We start from the raw sequence: 23,837 nt of genomic DNA, 5'->3' as shown, positions 1-23,837 counted from the left end.
CCATCCTTGTGTTCATGTTAGGAAGCTGTAAAAAACTGCCCTATACTAGCGACTGAAAAATATTAAAGTGTGTGACAAATACAATAAAGGGGTTTCAGTGTGTTAAAGGGTTTATATGGATGTTCAAAAGATCAACAAATAACAACAAAGCCTGAAAAAGCTTTATTATGAGGGGAGAGTTTGAAATACCTATAAAATTACCTTACGTCAATCTCATATTAAGCTTAATTTAGAGTGCAAAAGTGCATATATGTATCATATTCACATACAAAATGCATAATGATATTTGTTCGGTGCCAATGGTGGCTATGTATATATGGCTTTGATTCAACTCGTGAACATTGATGCTTTGGCAAAAGTTGAAGACTACATTGAATACAAATATTGCAATACACTAATAATCAATAGTGTAGTAGTATAGTTTACTATTTACATGTGAAATGGAAGAACAGTATAAAAAGAAAACGAGGGCTAGTAGGTAAGGAAAGAGGAATTGCAGATGTATTTCTGTTAGTCATTCACCTTAAGTATGCTCGTTGCAGAAGGGGAGCTTGTGGAAGAGGACATGGCCAGAAGGGATGATTCTTCAGCAGGCTCCATGTTAGAAGAGTCTATTGAATCGGTCGTCGGCAAGGTGACTGGGTCACCCTCCAGGATCTGAGCCACCTGGAACCTGCCAATCATTCATCAATGGTGTTAAAGGCCATGATCAGGGAGATAAGTGCATTTGAGGTCAAGTACTACTTGGCATGACATGCAACTCTGACAATCTATTAAAAACATACAGCATTCTGAAAGTGTGGATTTGGTACTTTAGCAGATATACTGCATATTAATTTTAAATTATTGTGAGTTTTTGTCTTTTATTAATAACGTTGCTTTTTGATGGTGGGCATCGGTGATTGTTGCTATTTATTGGTAAATATATACATTTTCGATAACAGCATCTCCAACAACAATATTGGTTGAGGTAATTCTAGTCATGGGTTTACATGACTTGAATATATTGTTCTTCAATATGTGGTTCTTCTTTAAAACTGTTGCCATAAAGTTGGAGGCACACAATTACATAGGATGCCTTTCGATGGGGTTGCATTACATTATTCTCTGTGCACAAATCCAGCTCTGTGAAGATATGGTTTAGATGATTTGGAATGGAGAAGCTATAGAGCTCTGATGTCAGCACTACTAAACACCTTTAAATTAAACACTTTTGGTATGAATTGGACTGTAATTAGTACTTGACCTTACTAGCACGACTTGTGGATAAATGAGTATAAATCTCTACAAACACACTCCAAAATCTATTCGAACATCTTCCCAAAAGAGTAAAAGTTATTATAACAGCAAATGTATCTTGTAGTCTATTTAAATGTCAAAGTTTTGCTAAACTAAGTTTCTTATGTTATTCATATTAGAGCAGCTAGCATATTTAGAAATATAAGTTTGCTTTGTTGTATTTTTTGAGACGGTGGTTAGTTTCTAACAAATTGAATTGGTCTATTTGTAGCTTAGTGTCTATGCTTGTATGGAAAGGTTAAATAATTTATAATACACATAATGATTCTATCATTTATAGAAGAAGTCTAGTGTGTCAGAACAGTCATTATTTATTCTGCCATTGAAAAGTCTTAAGGGCATTGTGCTTTCCAGTTTTGTCAGTAAAATGGCAATGCATTTTTGTTTATCAGCTACAAGAAAAAAAACACAGAGACTATATTGATAACATGCAAAATGCAAATATAAATGGTTAAAGGCATGTTTCATCCATTAATAAATTAACTGCTATTGCATAAGTGGAATAAATAATTACTGTTACTGAAAAACAGTTAAGAACAGGGTTGAATCCGTGATCCTATTATTGATTATTTCCATTTAAAAGCATGACCCATTTCCTAAAAATATTGTATAATCTTTGTGGGAACGTAATGTTTATTGGTAATATAGATTGTGGGTTTAGTGGTATTTTTATGTATTAGTGTGAGTTGGCATTTAATGTCTTTGTATTAGAAAATTACAGAATTTAGATGTTTAATCAATTTTTACTAATACTTTTTTTACTGATCAATTTTTACTAATACTTTTTTTACTGATCAATTTTTACTAATACTAATACAGATTTATTTTTTCATTTTGATGTAATAATCAATTTTGCATCTATCAAACTGTGACATTCATAACCCATACCTTCCTACATTGAGGACCCTGCCTTCGCCAGGTGAAGAGGTGATAGATGCGGCACAGGATGTATTATTTGTATCAATGGTGTGAGGCAACAGCACGTGAGGCCATTTCTTCTGACTGCAGCGTGAGCAGCTGATACCAGTAAGTGGGATCACACCATTGATAGTATGATGGTGTTGATGGTGAGCACAGACCTTGGATGCTGAGCGGAACTGGAGGAAGCCAGGGAACCTGAAGAGGGAACAGAAAAACAGAGAGAGAGAGAGAGAGAGAGAGAGAGAGAGAGAGAGAGAGAGAGAGAGAGAGAGAGAGAGAGAGAGAGAGAGAGAGAGAGAGAGGGATATTAGAACCCACCATCTAATAAAGTTAAATTTGTGCTGGTTTCATTATTGGCCACTTGTCAATTTGAAATGGACACTGTGAGGCATTCTTAAAACAAACGGTATGGATGACAGATATACAGAAATATAAATAAAGAGTAAATAAAATGAGCTTGTTAATGTAATTAAACCTTTTTCGGTGCTATTTAAATATACAGTATATTAAATGTATTTTAAGATATTCACAGAGGTTACAGCAAACATCTTCACACTGCCCTGTCATCACATGCAAAGCTGTAGCTTTTTGTTTATTCTTGTATGGGGAGAAAGTTGCATTATCAAGCAAAAAAAGCTTGAGCTGAAGGGTAGAGTAGTGAGGGTTTTTCATACAGGCTGTAATGAGGACAGTAAAAGCAGTGACACAATGACACATTGTGGAACAATTGATGCAGCAGATTCTGACGTAAGATATGAATTACAAATATATATGAACTAAAGCAGGAACTGAAGATGAATAAATAAATGAATGAATCCACTGTGTGCTCAGCAGTGATTTAACACTGATTCACAGGGTTCACTTGTGAAGGGAAAATAGTATTTTTTTATTTGTCATTATTTTTTTATCTTGTTAATCTAGACCGTTTTTTTGGTCAAATTTAAATATACAGTATGTTGGATGTTTCAAAAATGTGAAGAAATTTTTCTCCATTTTTCCAAGGTTTCTGATTCATTTAACTTCTTAAAGATCTGACATCATTTATCATAGATTATTTTATTTTATTACATCACAAAAAAATACACTTTTAACAGGAGAGTATGGACGTTTTATATTTGTATATAAATTATACATAATATATAACAATAAAATGTTGTCATATACTGTATATTTTATTTATTCACCTTTAGTACTTTTATCTGGGTCATGGTCAATTCTGAGATTATCCCAGGACCACTGACAGGCGTGTCTAAGAAAGTAACACACACGTGTACTGCTTGAACACTATTGACCGTAACTTAAAAATGTTAATTTTCTTTATCAAAAAAGAACTAAATTGTGGATCCTAAACCATCTTTGAAAAAGATGATAGACACACTAAATAATTTTTACAGCTGTTGGTCCAGTGCCTGTGTAAAGTACTGATGTAAAACAAATGTTCACTTATCAGACACAATCCTGATTAGGATCTTACTTGATTGATGATCTTTTGCTACTAGACATATCCTTCTTCTCATATTCCAGTAACAACTCCTCCAAAGCAGCAGCATTGTCTGAAACACAGACAGAATTGAAGTTTTAGAAAACATCACTTATAAAAACCTGTTCTATACTGTGAAAATCAAAAGACTATACCTTTCTTTTCTGTGATGAGGCGTACCAATGCACTTATCGTGTCTTCATTCTGATCTTCTATAACATAAGGGCAAGGATTACCTATATACACAAACACACATAATCAGAGCTTTAGTTTCAGGATCTGATCATGGAAATGGTGGAATGCTGGGGGTAGAACAGTGATTAATAAACATTTCAACTCACTTGAAATACTTTGTTTAGTCAAAAAAGTGCCTAAGAACCCGATTTACATGGAGACATGGTATATTAATACAGATGAACTTGAATTATATAACTAAATCCAGTTAAAACAAACAATTCATTATCAGACAACTAACACTTCACATTTCACACTGGTCATATGATATAATTAATAGAATCAATAGATTTTCTAGTAAAATTTGCTTAGTTATTACCTTGTTATATATATGAGAAAGTACCAAAGTACATTTACCAAACAATTTATTCAACACCTGTATACAGGGCCATATTTAGACCTTTTGGCACCCTAGGCGAGATTCAGATTGTCCCTCCCAGTGGCTCCACCTTCCCACCACAATGCTCCACCCCGACCCAAACAATCAATACTCATTCAAATTATGTAAACATACAGTATACTGTATATTAAAATGAATATATAAATAATTTAAATGGGAAAGGGCGAGGGCTACCCCACCCCCACCCGAGCCGGTTGAGCACCAGGTAGCTGCCTAGTTTGCCTATGCCTAGAAATTATGATGCCTGTACACCTGGATGCATTCATGCAATTATACAATAGGCCAATCATGCCAAAACGCGAGGCTCGGTGTATTGCTGGTTCAGAGATACTGGAAAGATTTAAAACGTCACCACGTCTTTTTCATCTTTCTTCATACTTTCTTCAGTGAGCTTGTCAGGGCCAGCAAATCCTTCTCTGCTGGCCTAAACACTATCAGAAGCACTGACCTACATTTACAACCTAAATTCTAATATTTGTTCCATAAAATTGTATTAGTTTATTCCCAACAGTTTATTCTCTCATTTCGTAGCGTTTCTCTTGGCTACACTGCTTCCAGTACGTGTATGTGGATGTAAGATTTTTTGTCCAATCAGATTTCAGGATCTATGTGCTGCCATGTCAATCTAATCTGCCCAGGGCCTGTCCTGCTGGCCATTTTACCATAGATAATATTATGAATGGTTCTGTTTCTTTAACCAATTATATTTCATATTTGCCTCACAGGACCAGCTAGCTGTCAGCTAGCATTTTTCCGTTCTCTGATTGGTTGGTCAGAGGGAAACTGTTACAGCCAATTTCGACTGGCAAAACACGTCTGTAGCTCTGCACACATTAATATATCAGAGTTAGAATTTTTTATGCCTATAGCGAAAGAGAAATTGATTTGGTCTCAGACATACTTAAAAATACATATTTCAAAATAGCTAGACATTGTGAGGAGGTCGGCCAACCCCAAAGCTAGCTAGCTAGCCTGGGAAATTAATTGTTCTCCACTTCAAGACCAGTGAATACGAGCGGTACCTCTGGATTACAGCCTCCGAGGAGCGGCGCACATTATGAGTCTGCATCTCTGGTGAGTAGGTTGTATTATATTTTCATTTTTTATGTTTCTGTCATGTAATTAGACAAATATTGATTCTGAACTGCTCCAGATGAAGGAGGTGCACAATTGAGGTTGTGTTGTAGAGGTTTGGAGCCTGCTTTAGTAAAATGGTATTCACCATGTAAAATGTCTCTCTCTCTGTAATGCCACACGCGTTTTTGTATTGTATTGATGGTTTCTATAATCGTGATGTGATAGTGGTGATATTAAGAGCTGGATTAAGTCGGGTAAGTCCCTCCCGAATGCCAGAATTATTCATTACCTAAAATAGTGATTTCAAGTTCGATTCCTATAACTGTGTTTCTTAAATACTTAAAAATACAAATACACAAATAAAACAAATAAATGGGCAAAACATTTTGGTAAATGACATCACATACACACAAAGCCCTCCCAGAAATCCTACGCTATCACTTTTACTCTGTCCCCACTGACCCATGCCACTGCCTGAAAGTCCAGTCCTCTCCATGGTAACAGAATTCCAAAGATGTATGTGCATGCATGGGAGTTTCTGAGAATAGCCTACTCAGCCTTCTTGTCTATTCATCCTGAGTAAACACAGTCAGTGATGGCTGCTATTATTACTCTAGTCTACCAGGGACGACATATTTTGTTCCCTTGTGGGATCTATAGGTTATTTGAGTGGCTTAAACACACACATTAATTAAACTAATTTATACTAACGTACACTGTTTTTTGAAATGAGGATCTTAAAAAATTTATGCCCGGTGCTTCGTTTGTTCATTTTGTACCTAGACTATGTTATAGATAAAGCTCTTTATAATAAGAAATGTCTTGAGAAGGCTTTCAGCATCACCAAGAAACAGATGAACAACAATTAATACTATATTACCCTAACAACTGATAGAAGTTACCAGACCATTCAGACAGGTACAGTAATACTGAGAAACAGCTTCTACACAAAATCTCTTGCTGCTGGTTTCAGAACAGTATCAAATCTCAGAATTTTCCTGGGTTCTTTTTGACTCCAAAGTACTTGTATTTTGTCACCATTAATAATCTTTAATTTATTTCTTCATAAAGATATTCGATGTCCTCATCATTTTGTTCTTACACCCCTGTATTGTGTTTTTCTTCATCCTCAGTCCTCCTCCCACTTTCTCTCTATACTGCACACACGATCTCGCCGCGTCGCATCGCGACTTTTCACACACTGCATGCGGCACTTTTCTGAGCTTTACTGTCCTCTGGCTGCCCTCTTTTACTCCACCACACACACATGCTGGATTAGTCCCAAAGGCATACACACTCTTTCAGCTCAAGAATGTAATTCACTGCAATCTGCAGAGCCAAAAAACCAAATCTATTAGCATTAAATGGTACACCAAAAAAAGAGACAAATCACTCACTCTTCTCTCTTTTCTTCTTCTTCTTTCGGCTTCTCCCATTAGGGGTCGCCGCAGCGGATCATCCGTCTCCATACCCCCTGTCCTCTACATCTGCCTCTTTCAACCCAACTACCTGCATGTCTTCCCTCACCACATCCATAAACCTCCTCCTTGGCCTTCCTCTTCCTGGTGGCTCCATCTTCAGCATCTCCTATTGATATACCTCATGTCCCTCCTATGCACATGTCCAAACCATCTCATTTTCACCTCCCTCACCTTGTCTTAATAATCAAATGTTTATTAAGACTATATAAATGTTAAAGCTACAAAAATACACTCCCGGGAGCAGCGCGATATGAGGGAAGGCGTACAGACGAAGCCTCGGCCATGTCCGCACAAAGCGTTTCGAAACAGCATCTCGTTCCCTCAGGGAACTGGGGTTACATCTGTAACCTGAAGACGTTTCTTTTTTCAATTTTCTGAGCAGCCAATCAGGTTTACTTTTCACTGCAAGTTATAGTCTGTATATAATTGTTTGTGACAAATAAAATCTTGGATCTTGATGTCAGCTGAATCTATAGCATATCCACTTCACTTCGTTTGACTTGAGGCGACATCATTATTAAAGCCATCATGTCCCAAGAAAATCTGTTCATGACCTGCTCATTCAAACTTCAGACATGAAACGTCATGGCTGACTGATTATGTAGGTGGAAATTCTTTAATACGTTGACTGGCCTACTTTATTCTGTTGTAAAAAATGCAAAGGCTCCAACAATTACATTCCAGAAGACAAGCCTAAATTATTGATCAGGATCCACCAAGACAAAGTATCAAGTTATATGTGAAGCTAGTGAGGTGAACATTACACTTTAGCCATCTCATTCACTTACGTATATTGATTCTGATGATGATGTATCCAGAGTCTATAGTAAAACTAAAAAAACTAGACCACTGAAGACTGGAAAAATATCACCAGGCCTTTATTCTGGTTTTCAACTGGTTATTTCTGGTCAGCCTAGCCATTTTCTTCTAACCTCCATCATTAAGATAATTTGTTTCCTCCAGACCTTTCTTTTTGCGTTTCACACCATTGACTGTTGGAAAATCTCCGGAGAATTAAGAAATTTGAGTTAAAATTCTCAAAACCACCTGTGTAGCAACACCAATTTCTCCATTCCAATCAGGTGCACATTATCTCTACCTCTTCACCGGCCTCTTGCATAATTGTGTGCATTGTGCTGGCGCAACAGGATTGGCCGACTGGATAAATGCATGAATAAGCAAGTGTACTGGTGTTCTTACTAAAGGGAAAAGTGAGGGTATACGTTTTTATGGTAAATATGTAAAAACTGGAAAATGCAGTTCTGAGTATATGCTTTGATTTCCCAGCTCTCATATACCTATGTATTACTTGGAAAGTGTACGCATTTTTCCGGTTGATGTACGAATGTACACACTAATGTACCCACACATAACATGAGTGTATACACATCTGTCTTTGCTCTGAAAAAAGTGTTTGTGTTTTGTATGTATGACTTTTATGAGAATACTTTGTCTGTGAATTTGTGTGTATATCAAAATATCTATACATAAATAATGAAGGCGTGAAATAGATTATGAGTATTGTGTGTGTATGCATGTGTGTGTGTGCATGGTTACCCTCTTTCTGCAGTGCGCTTGCCTCTGCCTCTGCCTCTGCCCTCTCCTTCTCTGTTGTACACTTGTAGCCCTTCTTCTTGAGCAGGTTGCAGATGAGGATGCCCAGCAGCCCAGTCACACAGAACACGGGGACGAGAACAAACACGGCATACTCTGTATTCTTCTCCTCTGCTGCCTGTACAGATGTGTTATTAGCCCCGCCCACTGCTGATCCACCCGATCCAGCTCCGTGTGCCCGGGCATTCTTTCCTGAGTTCCGCCGCAAACGCACCAGAGATCCTATAATCAACCATCAAATTATTTTAGGGTGATTTTGAACATTATTTTACGTAGTTTATACAGTATTTTATATATATATATATATATATATATATATATATATATATATATATATATATATAAAATATTTTTGTATGTATTTTAAACACTAATTTAACATTAACAGCATTTTTACATTAACAGACACCATTAACCAGAGATTGAATGCATGTTATAATTATATATTATTTATTATATTATCATATTTACAAATCATTATTCAATATTTAACAATAGCAACAATAGTAGTAACAATAACACGTTTATTTATTTAAAAAAATTTACATTGTAACTTATTACATATTTTATTTTGACGTTTACATAATTGCATTTTAAATACAGTGTCTGCCATTTCATTCAACACATTCTTCTTGTTATATTATTATTATTATTAATAAATATTAATATTTACATATTTATATAATAATATAATATTATATCTGTAATTAATTTAACTTTTACATGTATAAAATGTGAAATTAGTCAAATAATAATCTTTTTTATTTGTATTTTTTACAAATAATCTTAAATGGATAGAGGTAAAAGTTCATTTTGCGACTAAACAATATTAACAAAGCACTCACTCTTTATGCATGAACGCTCGGTGGAGGATCTCTGTGTACTCAGTGCAGAGTAAAACCTGAATGGCAACAATCATTTTATTAACAAGCAAACACACAACATGTAAAGGAATACACACACACACACACACACACACACACACACACACACACACACACACACACACACACACACACACAATCAAAAACCTTCAACTGAAATTATAGTTACAATTATACAATAATACAATTACAGGTTTCCCCCACAGGTCAGATCAGTGTTATAACTCGGGAAACAAACTCAAAATAAAATCCATTTTAATAAAAGGCATTAACCAAATAAATAAATAAATAAATGTAACTATGCATTACTATGCATTAGTAGCTTTACCCAGGTAGACAGGATCCACACACTGCGTCTGATTCTGAGGTGCCAGGTGTCACTATTTGACGGTTCAGTCTCCTGCACTGTGTGTGTATCATACACTGATCCGGACCATAGGAGTCTGAGAAAGTACCTGGTGGGCAACGCCGACACTCCACCACTGCGTCAGGACCCTCGAGTGTACTGCATGGCTGAAACACACAGTATATCCTGTATTATTTTAAATGGTTCTTAGGATGCATATGTGGCTGATGTGTGCCTGTTTTGTCCCTCACCGTGGACGGCTCATGTCCAGCAGGACACTGTAGACACACACATGGCTGACCCTTATGACATGGAGCAGCCATTACCATCGACGTCCACAGCAGCTGCAGCCAAATGTAAAAGAAATTGGGCTTAGTACTCTAACACACATACACACCACAATGTATATGAATGTGCAAACAATCAAGTTGATCATAAAGTCTTGAACTGTACACATTTGCAGTACAGTACGATCACACATCCGTATCCATGTATACACATTACGCACACATACAACCAATGTGTGTTAGTCACACAAATAAGCCTTGGGCACTGTGACAGTTTTGGGAAACTTGTTTTGTGAACACTTATTGGCTTTTGTCTTCGTTCTGTACTTTGCAGAGGAAAGGTTATAAAACCAGTTCATTTTATTTTCCTCTTAAATGTTTCTCAAAAAAGGTTTCACTCAGCTCCTTAAAACCTGATGTCCTGATAGGATGTGTTATTGAATTGGCACTGTTGTATAGAGCCTTTCTGAGAATCGAGTGGTTATAAAGGAGGGCTATCAGCTCAGTTTGTGCTCTACAGAGGCTGCATTGTGATGTCATTGGAGCAAGTGCTGCACACTAAATGAAATATAATGAGCCAGCGAAAGAACGGTTTAGTGTCAGGAAAAGTTTGAAAGAGAGAGAAAATACATGACTACAGACAAATAGATAGTATAGATATTGAACCAAGTATTTGTTAATAACAGATAATGTGTTCAAAAAAGAGGCAGATGCAAATAGGATATTTTGCCTGATATTTTTACAGGGCATCTGGCATCTGTATGTGCCGGGATTTTGCAAGATTTCCCGAAAAAGCCCATGGTGCTGTGATAATTCATTCATGCATTAATATGAATTAGGAAATAGACCCAGCTACAGTGGTTAGATAATATTGTGACAAACAAAAGTAATTACCATTTGAGGAAAAAAATTCATAGTATTCCATTGGTCTCTGATTAAGGCCAATTATGAATTATTGTAGTATTGTTTATTGTAGTATAATTGTAGTATTTTACAGTATTTGCAGGGGAAGAGTTATAAATATAACACAGACAGAGTTAGCTAGCTAGCTAGCTAGCTAGATAGACAGATGTACCACAGACCTACATTAAACTCACAAGCTGTCAAAGATGCATGCACACATTCAGCAATTCTCCAATGTAGAACATCAGGGTAGGCCACATTCTTACCATAAAAAGCATAGGAGTTGGGCAGTAAAGGTGGTTCCTCGTCATCTTCAGCATGATCCTCTATAAACATAAGATCTATAAAAAAAAAACAACATGACAAGATGAGTTGAAAAAAATGACACACATCAGTAACAGCAATGGTGACATTCTAAAAAAAACAGCTGTGTCATAATCCCTGTCAGGGTAAACAGTACTTAAAGCTGAGCTCTCTTATGAATGAACAGGCTTGGATTTGTTTATTTAAAATAACCCATGACCAATAGTAAGACACAAATAGACATGTGATCTATATTTGGTCTGTGGTTTGGCCAGTCACTGTAGGCACTTGTTATTTTTTGTGTTAATCGTGTATAGTTGGGTCTGAAACAACATACTGGTCATTCTGGTGGTCAGATAAAATGATCCAAGAATGAAAATTGGGGGAGAAGAGGAGAGCATTAATGATGGGTTATAATCTTTAAAAATTTACCACCCTTCTACACAGTTTTTTTACAGTTTGCTGTGGAGATATTTTATTTTAGAACTAAGCAATTCAAAGATTGCAATCATTGCAATCTCCATAAATGCAACTAACACACAATTCTCCACCTTTTCCTCACCAATAAAGTTTCCCACATTTGTCCCTTTCAAACACCCAGTTCAGGCCTCCAGTACCTCAAAGATAAACGTTCCTATCCAAATACCACGGGTGTGTGAATGGCCATATCAATTTCACACCCAGCTCTGGCCTGCCATTACCACTCTTTCCTTACCTCCCCTTACAGTCTCCATGGAGAATCTATTTTTAAAATAACAATGACACTTTAATCATCACTTTAAACCCTGAGCCCAATAAGAGACATTATTCAGGCAGATACATAATGAGAGAGGGAGAAAAAGAAGGAGAAAGAAAGAGAGAAAGGAATAGAAAGAGAGAGAGAAAGAGACAGAAAGAGAAAGAGAGAGAGAGAGAGAGAGAGAGAGAGAGAGAGAGAGAGAGAGAGAGAGAGAGAGAGAGAGAGAGAGAGAGAGAGAGAAATGTTATACAAAGCTTAAAAAGTACTCATAGTAATTAATGGATCTGATGCAACAACAAAAGTAAAAAAAGATACATAACTGAGTGGCTTCTCCTCCTAACTAGCCTGACCTGAACTGAAGAAGCAAAGGATACCATCCAGATATCTAATTCTCACTGCACTAATCTAGCCTCATTTACTGCTAAACCATCTGAATTCCCCAAATTGTCCAAGTGTATTTGTACAGCTCCAGTTACCTCAGCAACAATCTCAAGACCTACTTACCCTAAAGCTATATACTCTATACACAACATTTCAATTACCTACCTACCACCAAACTCAGCACTAATCTAGAGTTTCAGTTACTCTAAAGTCATACTAAAGTCAAACCTAACTCAGCACCAATCTACAGTTTCAGTAACCTGAAAGTCATTGTGAAGTACCCCTTAAATTAGCACCAATCTAGCGTCTCCATTTCCCAAAAAATCATTCAGAACTTACAAATCTATCTAGATCTAATCTAGATTTTCAGGTAACTGAAATGTCATCAATAAACTTAGTACTGTTTTACAGTTTCAGTGATCTCAGGACCATTCAAAATTCCACTAGTATCATCACAACCCAGATCAACAACTTGATCCAGGACCCATTCAATGCCCCACTTGTCCATAAACCATAAAGTCCCACTTAACTCAGCACCAATTAAAAGTCCGATTCACAGAGCCATTTAAACATCTTACAATGCACCACATACCCAAGACCCCAGTAGTATTCGCAATCCAGGACCCCACTCCCAATTCTACAGACCTCATCAATCTTAAACCCCACCACCAGTGCTAAATACAAGCCCCACATACCCGAGCGCCAATCTAGAGTTCCACTTGACGGCCCTTTCCCAATGATGAGCCCAACTTCAGAGGACTGTGGACAGCGTCAAAACAGCACACTGTGCATACATAAGATGAGCTGTCATCACTTATAGCACCACTTAAAACCACAACTCCGCCCACACCTGGATGAGGCACCGCCCCTACTGTTCCTATGTTCAGCACTGACTGACACTGGGTCAGCTAAGGACATTGTGGTTAAAAGTTGTTAAATGGTTGTACAATTTTAAACAAGAAAGTAAACAGGCATGCACATTAAATTCCACAGGGAAATATGCACAGGATTAAACAAGAGCATGCAGACTCGAGTGTTTCAGACATATTTTCACCAAGATAAGCTTAAGATAAATCAGAAACGTTGCCAACCCTATCTAAACTAAACTAATCCTGTGTAGTATTACAGGAAATAACAGGCACAAATAACATATGATTAAATGAATATATATATATATATATATATATCTAAAACAATTCATCTAAACATTTAACTAAAATGCCACTTAAATACGGGTACCAAATGTCAAAAATATGAATAAAGCAGCTGAGGAACAAAATCAGGAGAAAGACTTTCAGACCTTTTTTTAAATAAACATCACATCTTCACTGGCCAAAACATAGAAATAGAAACCTCTTAATCTCTCCAATATACAGTAGCCTTAGACAAGAACCCAGTGTCCTGCCTTTCCCATTCAGAGAGAAATCTCCTATTCACTCCAATTCAGGTTTAGACAACAACCTAAAACACTCCTGTGACAAAAGTACACCAGGTTTAGCATACTATTCATGAAGAGCCCTCACTACAATTCAGGCACAAACCTCAATGTTCCACTGCACATAAAAAAATGCCAGGTTCAATGCACAGAGTCAGAACCAGCTCTACAAGCCCAACACGTAAAACCATTAGGTCAGTTAGAACCCTGTACAGATAAATAGACCCAAAAACACAACACATACATTTCTGCTTTTGGCAAAGGATTGCAATCTCCTCTCCATGACAAATCACAGGGTCCTTTGTAATACTTAATGCATACTGTAATTTTGGGGTTCTTGCTTACTACCCCAGAGTGTACAGTACACGACTTGACAAGGAGAAGCAAAATGAGAATCAGCAATTATTCAGACATGCCCTGTTGCCTGATGAGTGGGTATAAATTAGGCTCTTTCATTTAAAAAAGCCAAAAGGTTTCAAAGAACTTTAATTGCAGTTCTTGCGGTTCTAGCTCTATGCCAAAATTGTTTCCATTCTGTGGTTTTTAGAGCTCTTGAAACAGCATAGATGAAATAAAACAATAAAAATCGAGATAAAAAAACAACAACTATAATTATCCATTTTGGCAGTTGTGACGTTACAAATTGAATGGAGCAGCATGCTACAAGATTTTCAAGGCATCCTGAAGAAGAAACTGCACAGACAATAAGACAGTAATTTTATCTTAAAGAAATAAATCAAAGTAAAATTGCGGATCTTCTAATGTACAAAAAGCATTCGCTTTATTAGTTGCATCAATGCTGAGAACAAGTAGCTCAATCCCAGCTGTGGCATCCTTTATAATCACTACGAGTCGACTGCATGCCAAACTTTTTCCACTGTAATTATGCCGAAACTCAACACCTCCATCTGCGTCAGCTTGAAAATGTCTCTGCCAAAATAACACTTTTAATTGGCAGGGATGTTTTGTGTCCTTAATGCTCATATTCTGGCCTCTCCATGTCTTTTTGACCTTTCATGACAGATATGAGGAGTCATGCTGTGATTTGAGATTATAATATCTTAATTACCTCTTTGTCCCTGCCTTCATCTCATGCTCTTTGCCAACTATGTCCTGTTTAGACAGTAGCCATGAAATCCCTCTAAATGGCAGGTTTTGATATTTGTATAAGACCTATAAAGCTACTGTACACTCTGACATGCTCTATATAAGTGGAAACAGTTTGCAATAAAGTAATAACCCAAAAATATGGAAAAAATCATTAAAATCATTGTGAGGAAACAAGTTGAAATTCGTTTTTTTGAGAGACCTCAAATCAGTATGATCCAGGAAGTAAATCAGTTAGTTGTACAACCCAAGCTGCAAATCTGGAATGATGACGAAACGTAGCAAAAGAAAGTCTGTGATGTCGATTGTTTTGTAAGTAAGATTGAAAGACAGACACAAAAACAAGCTCACAAGAAAAGATCACCACCCTGCTGTGCTTATGTCAATGGAAGAAAATAAAAGGAAACTGACCACAATCCTGGTTGTTATAGCAGATAACTTAAATATAGCATTATTACGTAATGCTTTTACCTCAAAGGGAACCTTCTGCACTTTGTGAATTCTAAAATACTATAGTGTGGCCCATACATGTCAGAACTCTGAACTCTGTGTAAATATTTCAAAGATTATAGTTTACAATCAAACTGTCAGGGATATTATTTGTAAGGAAAATTGTTGATGAAAATAATTATAGGCACAATAAAGCCTTTCACTAATGCTTTCAAAATGTTCTGGACCCCAATGGATGTTTACTCCAGCATAAACATCAGGATAAAGAAGCTTAAGCTGCACAGCCATTACACAACCACAAAAACACACTATCTTTCTCGAATAAACACCTGCCTTGCACTTGTTTTTCAGAGTTTATATTACTTTACAATGACGTTCGAACAAAACATCTACCTGCTCATGTATACTCTTTGCACATGTTCACTATGTGTAACCTCCAAGACAGGAAAAAAACGGCGCCATAATTATTTTACAGTTATCATTATTACTACTTTATCACACAGTCATCATTAGTTCACAGTCAGGAAGAGAAAATCATGCAAGATCCCAAAAACTGTTTATATCATTGGTTTTTGTATACTGAGACATCTGCTGCACATGGAGTTCCAACCATTCTTAAATAAACCATGTTTAATTGACATGAAAAAATACATACTGCTAAACTGATGTGTGCAACTGCAACAATTTCTTGGCCTGTAGTTTTACTGGGATCAGGGGAATACAAGTCATTTTCAAACATCCCAATAAGAGGCTATTCCCATTTGGGAATTTCCACATGGAGCAGGTAAATCACAGCTATGTAATTACTAAAATGATAAACATACTGACGTCAACCCAGAGTCAGCAAAAGCAGAAGAAAAGCCTTTCTGGCATTTCAAAAGCAGTTCATACAGAAGTGGTGAATGTCAGGGTAAATCTTAACCACTTTTTTTTTAAGGATAGTAATTAGTGCTCCCTGTATTTTAAAACCGAACTTGCCTTGGTTTGTAAATTTGCCATTTCAAATACTTATGATGATGGCAAGTGTTTTTAAAAGTTGCAGAGTTCCCAAATGACTTCTGTAATTACACTTTGCTGCAGCTGTGGCTGTTTTACTACACACACCCACACACACACACACACACACACACACACAAAGCGGCCTGTATTTATGAATGGCTGTCCATTGCATTTCATGTCACACATGAACCATGAGCCACTACCATGGAATTGGGGAACCTCAAGCTAAATGTGGCCAGTATTCTAAGTAGGGATATGTGCTGATTTTGTTTAAAAGCCCACCTAAAAAATATACTGGTGGCCCATCCATGGTGTATTCCTGCCTCATTCCCAATAATGCTTTAGAATGTTTTGACATTTATTTTTTGTAAAAAAAAAGAAAAAAAAAGAAAAAAAAAATTATACACATTTTCTCTATTTCCACATGGCATCGAACATCAAAAATAAAAAGTAAGCTTTAATAAATAAGATGAAGACTGTACTTTGTGTGTTCATCATGCTAAAACTGTGATTTCTTGCATTAAAGTATTATCATGACTTTGGATCGGAATACACATCTACTTTAAACTTCATACTGTACCTAAAACCCTCTCTCAGTGTCAGAGTATTGAGTCTTGCACTAGAGAAAATCCCACATCAAAAACCCTGGATTTTTGCATTCGCTAGCACAAGTCAGCTCAATCAAAGCATAATGCATTCAAAGCACAAGTTCTTTTTCAAGTGTTAGCCTGACTCAATATCGCACTAGATGACTGGGAAGTGACTCTGTTAAAATGCTCCAGGGTGAATAACCTTCTAAGAACCTCCTAAAAGGTACAGCTAATCTCAAATGCGTACACGCAGTAACTGCAAACCTCTTTGACACTTTGTTCACTCTACAGTTTCTAGCTAAAGGCACAGGACGTCTATTTTTACTAGGCTTGCAGTAAAGCAGTTGCAACTAAATGGACAAAAAGATTGAAGGTGTGGAATGAAATTCTTGCAAATTCAATATTTAGAATGGAATATCGGAGGGGGACTGTTGAGCAAAATGATAATCACCATAATATATGAATTTTATATTAAGAACTTCATCAGAGGTTTGTAAAATATGAAAATAAAAAAAAAATAAAAACTTTTAATGTTTTTCCTAAATTGTTACTGTTTACTGTGAATTACCGATTAGTGGACAAACAGAAAAACAGTATTATGAGACATGATCATTACTCTACTGTGGTTTCGGACAGTGGGAGAAAATGAAGGAAAACTCACCATTATCTCTGTTGCTCTATTCAAAGTGTCAAAATAAGAATCATGATGTAATTCTAAACCGCAAAAAAGTAATGCTGCTTATTTATAGCAGTAATTTAGTGTAGAAAACAAACACCTTGTAAGTACCATGTTTACTCAAGCATCATATTAACTCAAATAAAGAACAGCAAGACTCACATCCATTATGGCATCAGTTCTCAAGTTATCTGAAGTTCTCAAGTTGGGAATCCATGTTTATACAAATACATGTTTTCAAGGTACAAAATGTTTACCACAGGGTTACTATAGAGCATGCACCACATCAGAATCTGTCTGATACATGGGATGTAAACTGACACAGGAAGGAAATGGGTCATGGGTCTGACATCATGAGCAGGATCGAGTGTAGAAAGAAAAATCATCCTGTCTGAGTATCATCCAGACAGTTGGCCATTGTGCAGTGGTAGCTCAGTCACAAAGATGCTCGAATTCTGATTGAAAGGTTGTGAGATCAAATCTCAAAAAAGATGATGTCTGCTAAAGCAATTCTTACTTGTTGCTTTTTTGGTATGTTGCTTTATAATTGGCAACTATTAACAATTCCAAATGTATAGAAAACTTCTAGTCAAGTACTTTGGTACTTTTACACAAGTAGAAATGTAAAAGGAGTGCTTATAGTAGAGTAAGATTTAGGCAGGGTGCTTGTACTTTTACTCAAGTACAGGAATATTGTACAGTATTTTAGTCAACTGCTGGACCATCCAAATTAAGCTTTGTATAAATGTAACTTTTTAGTCATTTAAAAGACATGAAAACCCAAAAGTCACATTTTTTATCTGTGCTTAAACAAAGAAAATACACAAAGAATTTAAGAGTTGACTTAAGAGGGTTAAGGCATGAAAATAACCTTTTTACATTTCGTATTATATGATTTTTTTTTTTTATAAAAAATAAATAAATAAATCATTGGCTTGCACATTTATTGAAATCAAGTCAGTCCATATATAAGTATCTCATTTATATTTTATTTACCAAAAATACTGGGACCATTATTTCCTCTGTTCACAGTGGTTTTAGGACAAAGTTTAATTCTATCTATTGAGAGAGTGCTAAAAAAATAGAAGTAGCCATTTATAAAGAATTCATGGAATGAAATGTTTAAAAACTAAAAAAAAAAGCAGGTAAAGCACAAGCTTGTAATTCATGAGATGTAAAATCAGGCCATGGAGAAAGTGCACTAAATTTAGTGAAGAAAGCCAAGCTATCATTTCACTTTTTGTCAGGATAGTAATTAGTGCTCCCTGTATTTAAGAACATAACTGTCTTCATTTGTAGGTTTAGGAGTTTAAACCTTTTTACTGAGGCCAAGCATTTTTACACTGTGCAGTGAATGCCTTCATCCTTACACATGTACTCACTCACTTCTGTAAATACCTTTTGCTACAGTGGTGATGTATTCATTTATGCATGTCGGTTGAATGTCACACATGAACCACAAACAACTACCATCTCATTGTGAAACCTCAAGGCTGCTCAAGCTGCTCCAGATACACACCCAAGAAAGAATCCCAGTGGACCAAACAATAAATAAATAAATAAATTAGGGCTGTCAAAATGAATGCGTTAATAACGTTAGCACAAAAATGTATTTTAACGGCACAAATTTTATTATCACGCGATTAATGCGGCACGGATTTCTGTTTGACCATTTTTTATAAAGAATATAAATAAATATAAAAGAGTTGAAATTAAAACCTCAACTGTTTGGTGTCCTGATTATTTACATAATTTAAAACACCATAATTACTTCAAAACATTTACAAGAATATTTTGTCTTCATGCTCTATGTTGAGTTTGGCTTCATAAACATACATTTGCATAATACATCCATATTTGTCCACGCCCATGATGATTCAAATATTAAAAACTTGAAAAGTATTAATTTAAGGTACATTCAAAACATAAATATGTGCGATTAAGTTGCGATTTAACACGAGTTAACTCATGACAATCGTGCCAGATTTCTAAACATGAGCTAAATATTGTCCAAAATTCAACAATAGTTGAAAAAAAATATTACGCCTTTAATTTCATATTTACATATTATCTTTTCAAAGTCTGCTTTATTATTTTAAACCAATTGTTGATAACCAAATCCTCTTTATTGCCATGAACTAATGATCAGAGATTTTAGTCATTCAGTCATTCTAGTCTTTTTAAAAGTGAGGAATTTTATGACACTTGCCATCTTTTTTAATAAACCCTGCTCCTAAAGTGCCTATGTACATTATAGTTTTACCTGCCTGAACATGCCTGTCTCAACTTATGAACTCTTAAGCTGATAAGCCCTTAATGAGGATAATGTATACATGTTATAGCGAAGAAACACTATAAGAAAACTATCATCTAAGTTCTCAATGAATGGTAAATTCCTCTTGATTGCTACTCAACCGTTGGTTTATCCTAAGTGTTCTGATATATTGCAATTACACCTAAGAAAAAAAGATGACTATTAGTAGCTTAACTAACAATAAGTGACTAACCAATAATAAATAAAAAAGAAAAGGCTGTTGGCAAACATTCCACTGAGCTGCGATCAGCACCATTAAGGGATTATGGGTACATGAAATGGGGTCCTGTCAGTCATTATACAAACAATATCAGAATACCAAAAATACTTAAGAAGAATCTAAGAAAGCAAACGCGGACCGACACAGCATGTTGATATTAAACAGGATATTACAATAATACAAGAAAATTACATATAGCATGTTTTACATCTGTAATAAAAACACCTAGATATTTGAAAGTTGTAGAATTGTGCTCATTAAAGAGAATGCATGTGAAGAGATTAAAATACAGAAATTCCAGGATATAGCTGGTGAAAATTTCTGCATGGGGCCCAGGTTATGTAAATTCATCTCCAATAACATCTGGTCAAGGTCGCAGTGGGAACATTGAGAACCCTGAGAAAGCTCACATGGGCACAAAATAAAGATGTGAAACAGAACTCTATTTATGAACAGACAGCAACCTGAGCTTGGGATTGAACCCTAGACCCTGGAGTTATAAGGTAACAGTGCTACTCACTGAGACACCCTGTTGTCAGGACTTGAAGAGCTATTATACTATGCTGCAATTCTCAATAATTCACCTTTCTAAATGGCATCAAAGTCTTTGCACAAATGTCCATTGGGCTAAAACTCACGCTATTGTTCCTGGGGATCATTAGCAACACTCGGATTGAGCAGATGTTCAGGAACATTAGGAAAACCATTTGAAATGTTTTAACAAATTTCATATAATTTTTAAAAAAAACATTATTGTATTTAAGTGACAATGTCTAGATGAATTCACTAAGGTATCATAGGCCCTGCGGGGGTGCGTCCAATATTGGGGGGTCTTCGGTGGTTCTGGGGGACCACTGTAAATACAGGTGCATTTAAATAAATTAGAATGTCATGGAAAAGTTAATTTATTCAAAGTTCAGTAATTCAACTCAAATTGTGAAACTCGTGTATGAAGTAAATTCAACGCACACAGACTGAAGCAGTTTAAGTCTTTGGTTCTTTTAATTATGATGATTTCGGCTCACATTAAAACAAAAACCCACCAATTTACTATTTAAAAAATTTTTTAATATGGTAACATGCCAATCAGCTAATCAACTCAAAACACCAACAAAGGTTTCCTGAGCCTTCAAAATGGTCTCTCAGTTTGTTTCACTAGGCTACACAATCATGTGGAACACTACTGTTTTGACTGATCCAGAAGACAATAATGGACACCCTTCATAAGGAGTGCAAGACACAAACATTCATTGCCAAAGAAGCTGGCTGTTCACAGAGTGCTGTATCCAAGCATGTTAACAGAAAGTTAAGTGGAAGGAAAAAGTGTGGTAGAAAAAGATGCACAGCCAACCAAGAGAACTGCAGCCTTGAGAGGCTTGTCAAGCAAAATCGATTCAAGAATTTGGTTGAACTTCACAAGGAATGGACTGAGGCTGGGGTCAAGACATCAAGAGCCACCACACACAGGCATGTCAAGGAATTTGGCTACAGTTGTTGTATTCCTCTTGTTAAGCCACTCCTGAATCTCCTGCATCTTACCTTGGTTAAAGAGAAGAAGAACTGGACTGTTGCCCAGTGGTCCAAAGTCCTCTTTTTAGATCAGAGCAAGTTTTTTATTTAATTTGGAAACTAGAGGTCCTAGAGTCTGGAGAAAGGGTGGAGAATATCATAGCACAAGTTGCTTGAAGTCCAGAGTAAAGTTTACAGAGTCTGTTGATTTGGGGTGCAATGTCATCTGCTGGTGGTGGTCAACTGTGTTTTTTGAAAACCAACCTTTTTGGAGATGCTGATTAATTTTTTCCAGCAGGATTTGGCACCTGCCCACACTGCCAAAAGCACTAAAATGTGGTTAATTGACCATTGTGTTGGTGTGCTTGACTGGCCAGCAAAAATCACCAGACCTGAACCCAAGAGGGTATTGTCAAGAAGAAAATGTAAAACAAGAGACCAAAAAATGCAAATGAGCTAAAGACTACTGTCAAAGAAACCTGGGCTTCCCATACCACCTCAGCAGTGCCACAGACTGATCACCTCCATGCCACGCTGACTTGATAAATTAAAGCAAAAGAAGCCCCTACCAAGTATTGAGTACATATACAGTAAATGAACATACTTTCCAGAAGGCCAACAATTCACTAAAAATGTTTTTTTGATTGGTCTTATAAAGTATTCTCATTTGTTGAGATAGAGAATTGGTGGGTTTTTGTTAAATGTGAGCCGAAATCATCACAATTAAAAGAACCAAAGGCTTAAAATTCTTCAGTCTGTGTGCATTTAATTTATTTAATATACGAGTTTCACAATTTGAGTTGAATTACTGAAATAAATTAACTTTTCCATGACATGCTTATTTATTGAGATGCACCTGTATATAAGATTTATAAATGTGTTTATAAATCTTATATACAGGTGCATATAAGATTTATAAATGTGTTTAAATAAATGTATCCTTATGAATTTTTCTCTAATGAGCAAGACAGTGACAAAAGTTGAATCTCCTCTATGAGATCATACAAGGAAGAAAAATTCTGAGGAACTAGACTCAAAAGGGAACCCATCCTTATCTGGGTATTTGATATTCCTGCATTACAGCTTTTCATTATAGTTTATTTCAGTGAACAGAATGTTCACAAAATGACAAATGACTTTTAGATGTAATCTACAATTAGGCTGATATTGTTCAGCCCACTCACATTTAACACATTTATTCAAATTAGAATATTTTCCTTTAAATACTTTAGGATGAGAAACTACAGGCAGAGAATCTAAGCACACAATTCCCAATCAAAAGGAATCTTACACAGGAGGACAGAGAATGAAACCAAGTAGAGATTTTGGAAGGTAGAACTCCCTTTTAGTTATGCTGACATAGCAAGTCTTGCTGGAGTACCTGTTCATACTGTACAGTGTCTTTAACTTTTCTGAACCAATTAGCATAAACAGTTCTTCATTTAAGCAATAATCACTGGACAGTACACCTCAATAATAGTGGATGGACAATCAGTGCCACCCAGATGAGGATGGGTTCCCTTTTCAGTCTGGTTCCTCTCAAGTTTCTTCCTTATACCATCTCAGGGAGTTGTTCCTCGCCACTGTTGCTGCTGGGTTTGCCTATTAGGGATAGACGTATGATATAAAATCATATTTATCTGTGTAAAGCTGCTTTGGGACATTGTCCATTGTTAAAAAGCACTCTACAAATAAAACTGAATTGAATTGAAATTGTTCACTGATCGAGCTGCCTATCTGTCTTTAAATGTGTGTCATAGTTTGCACCACATCATTCTCGATTTTATGAAAAGATGAATATGATAGATATGATGTATTAGATTTAGCCTCCCATCTACTATCACACCAGCCATACATATTTAAATCTTTTTTTTTTTTTTTACTTGTTCAACAGAACGATGATAATTTTTTAAATCAAGCCAAAATAACTTACTTTGAAGACAGCTTTCTGAATGAAACTGTCTTTATTTGAGAAGCACAAACACTAACAAACAGATTATAGTGTAGGTGTGGTACCCATAACTCCATGCGAACAACATTGTGTGTTCTGAATATTCCGATTATGTGGACACATGCTAGCTCGTTTATGCAGACGGCGTATTTGAAGCTAAACACCTTTTTTTTTTAAGTCAAACACTGGGTGTGTGTGTGTGTGTGTGTGTGTATATGTGTGTGTGTGTGTGTGTGT

The 23,837-nt window shown here is 36.1% G+C and overlaps 1 protein-coding gene and 1 long non-coding RNA gene across 4 annotated transcripts in view; one reads left to right on the top strand and one right to left on the bottom strand.

Annotated features, from left to right (window-relative positions):
* Nucleotides 1-23,837, top strand: part of LOC310732588 — a 325,505-nt gene that overhangs the window by 68,556 nt on the left and 233,112 nt on the right. The gene's annotated exons all lie outside the window — the stretch shown is intronic.
* Nucleotides 1-23,837, bottom strand: part of relt (RELT TNF receptor) — a 30,629-nt gene that overhangs the window by 3,367 nt on the left and 3,425 nt on the right. For 2 of the 3 annotated variants that reach the window (XM_083553082.1, XM_083553081.1), the window contains 9 exons: nucleotides 11,193-11,267; nucleotides 9,988-10,080; nucleotides 9,719-9,903; nucleotides 9,352-9,407; nucleotides 8,450-8,728; nucleotides 3,856-3,936; nucleotides 3,695-3,773; nucleotides 2,188-2,415; nucleotides 523-673 (listed from right to left, as the gene is read on the bottom strand). In XM_083553082.1, coding sequence (XP_083409208.1) covers nucleotides 523-673; nucleotides 2,188-2,415; nucleotides 3,695-3,773; nucleotides 3,856-3,936; nucleotides 8,450-8,728; nucleotides 9,352-9,407; nucleotides 9,719-9,903; nucleotides 9,988-10,080; nucleotides 11,193-11,246 — 1,206 coding nt within the window. In that variant the 5' untranslated portion in view covers nucleotides 11,247-11,267. Of the gene's footprint in view, nucleotides 1-522; nucleotides 674-2,187; nucleotides 2,416-3,694; nucleotides 3,774-3,855; nucleotides 3,937-8,449; nucleotides 8,729-9,351; nucleotides 9,408-9,718; nucleotides 9,904-9,987; nucleotides 10,081-11,192; nucleotides 11,268-13,044; nucleotides 13,062-23,837 lie in introns of those variants that run through there. The other variant, XM_083553080.1, reaches the window with a different exon arrangement.

Source organism: Silurus aristotelis, assembly GCF_946808225.1.
Source record: "Silurus aristotelis genome assembly, chromosome: 10".
NCBI classification, from domain to species: domain Eukaryota; kingdom Metazoa; phylum Chordata; class Actinopteri; order Siluriformes; family Siluridae; genus Silurus; species Silurus aristotelis.
The sequence above is the reverse complement of the archived record's forward strand: the minus strand, read 5'-3'. Positions and strand labels throughout refer to the sequence as shown.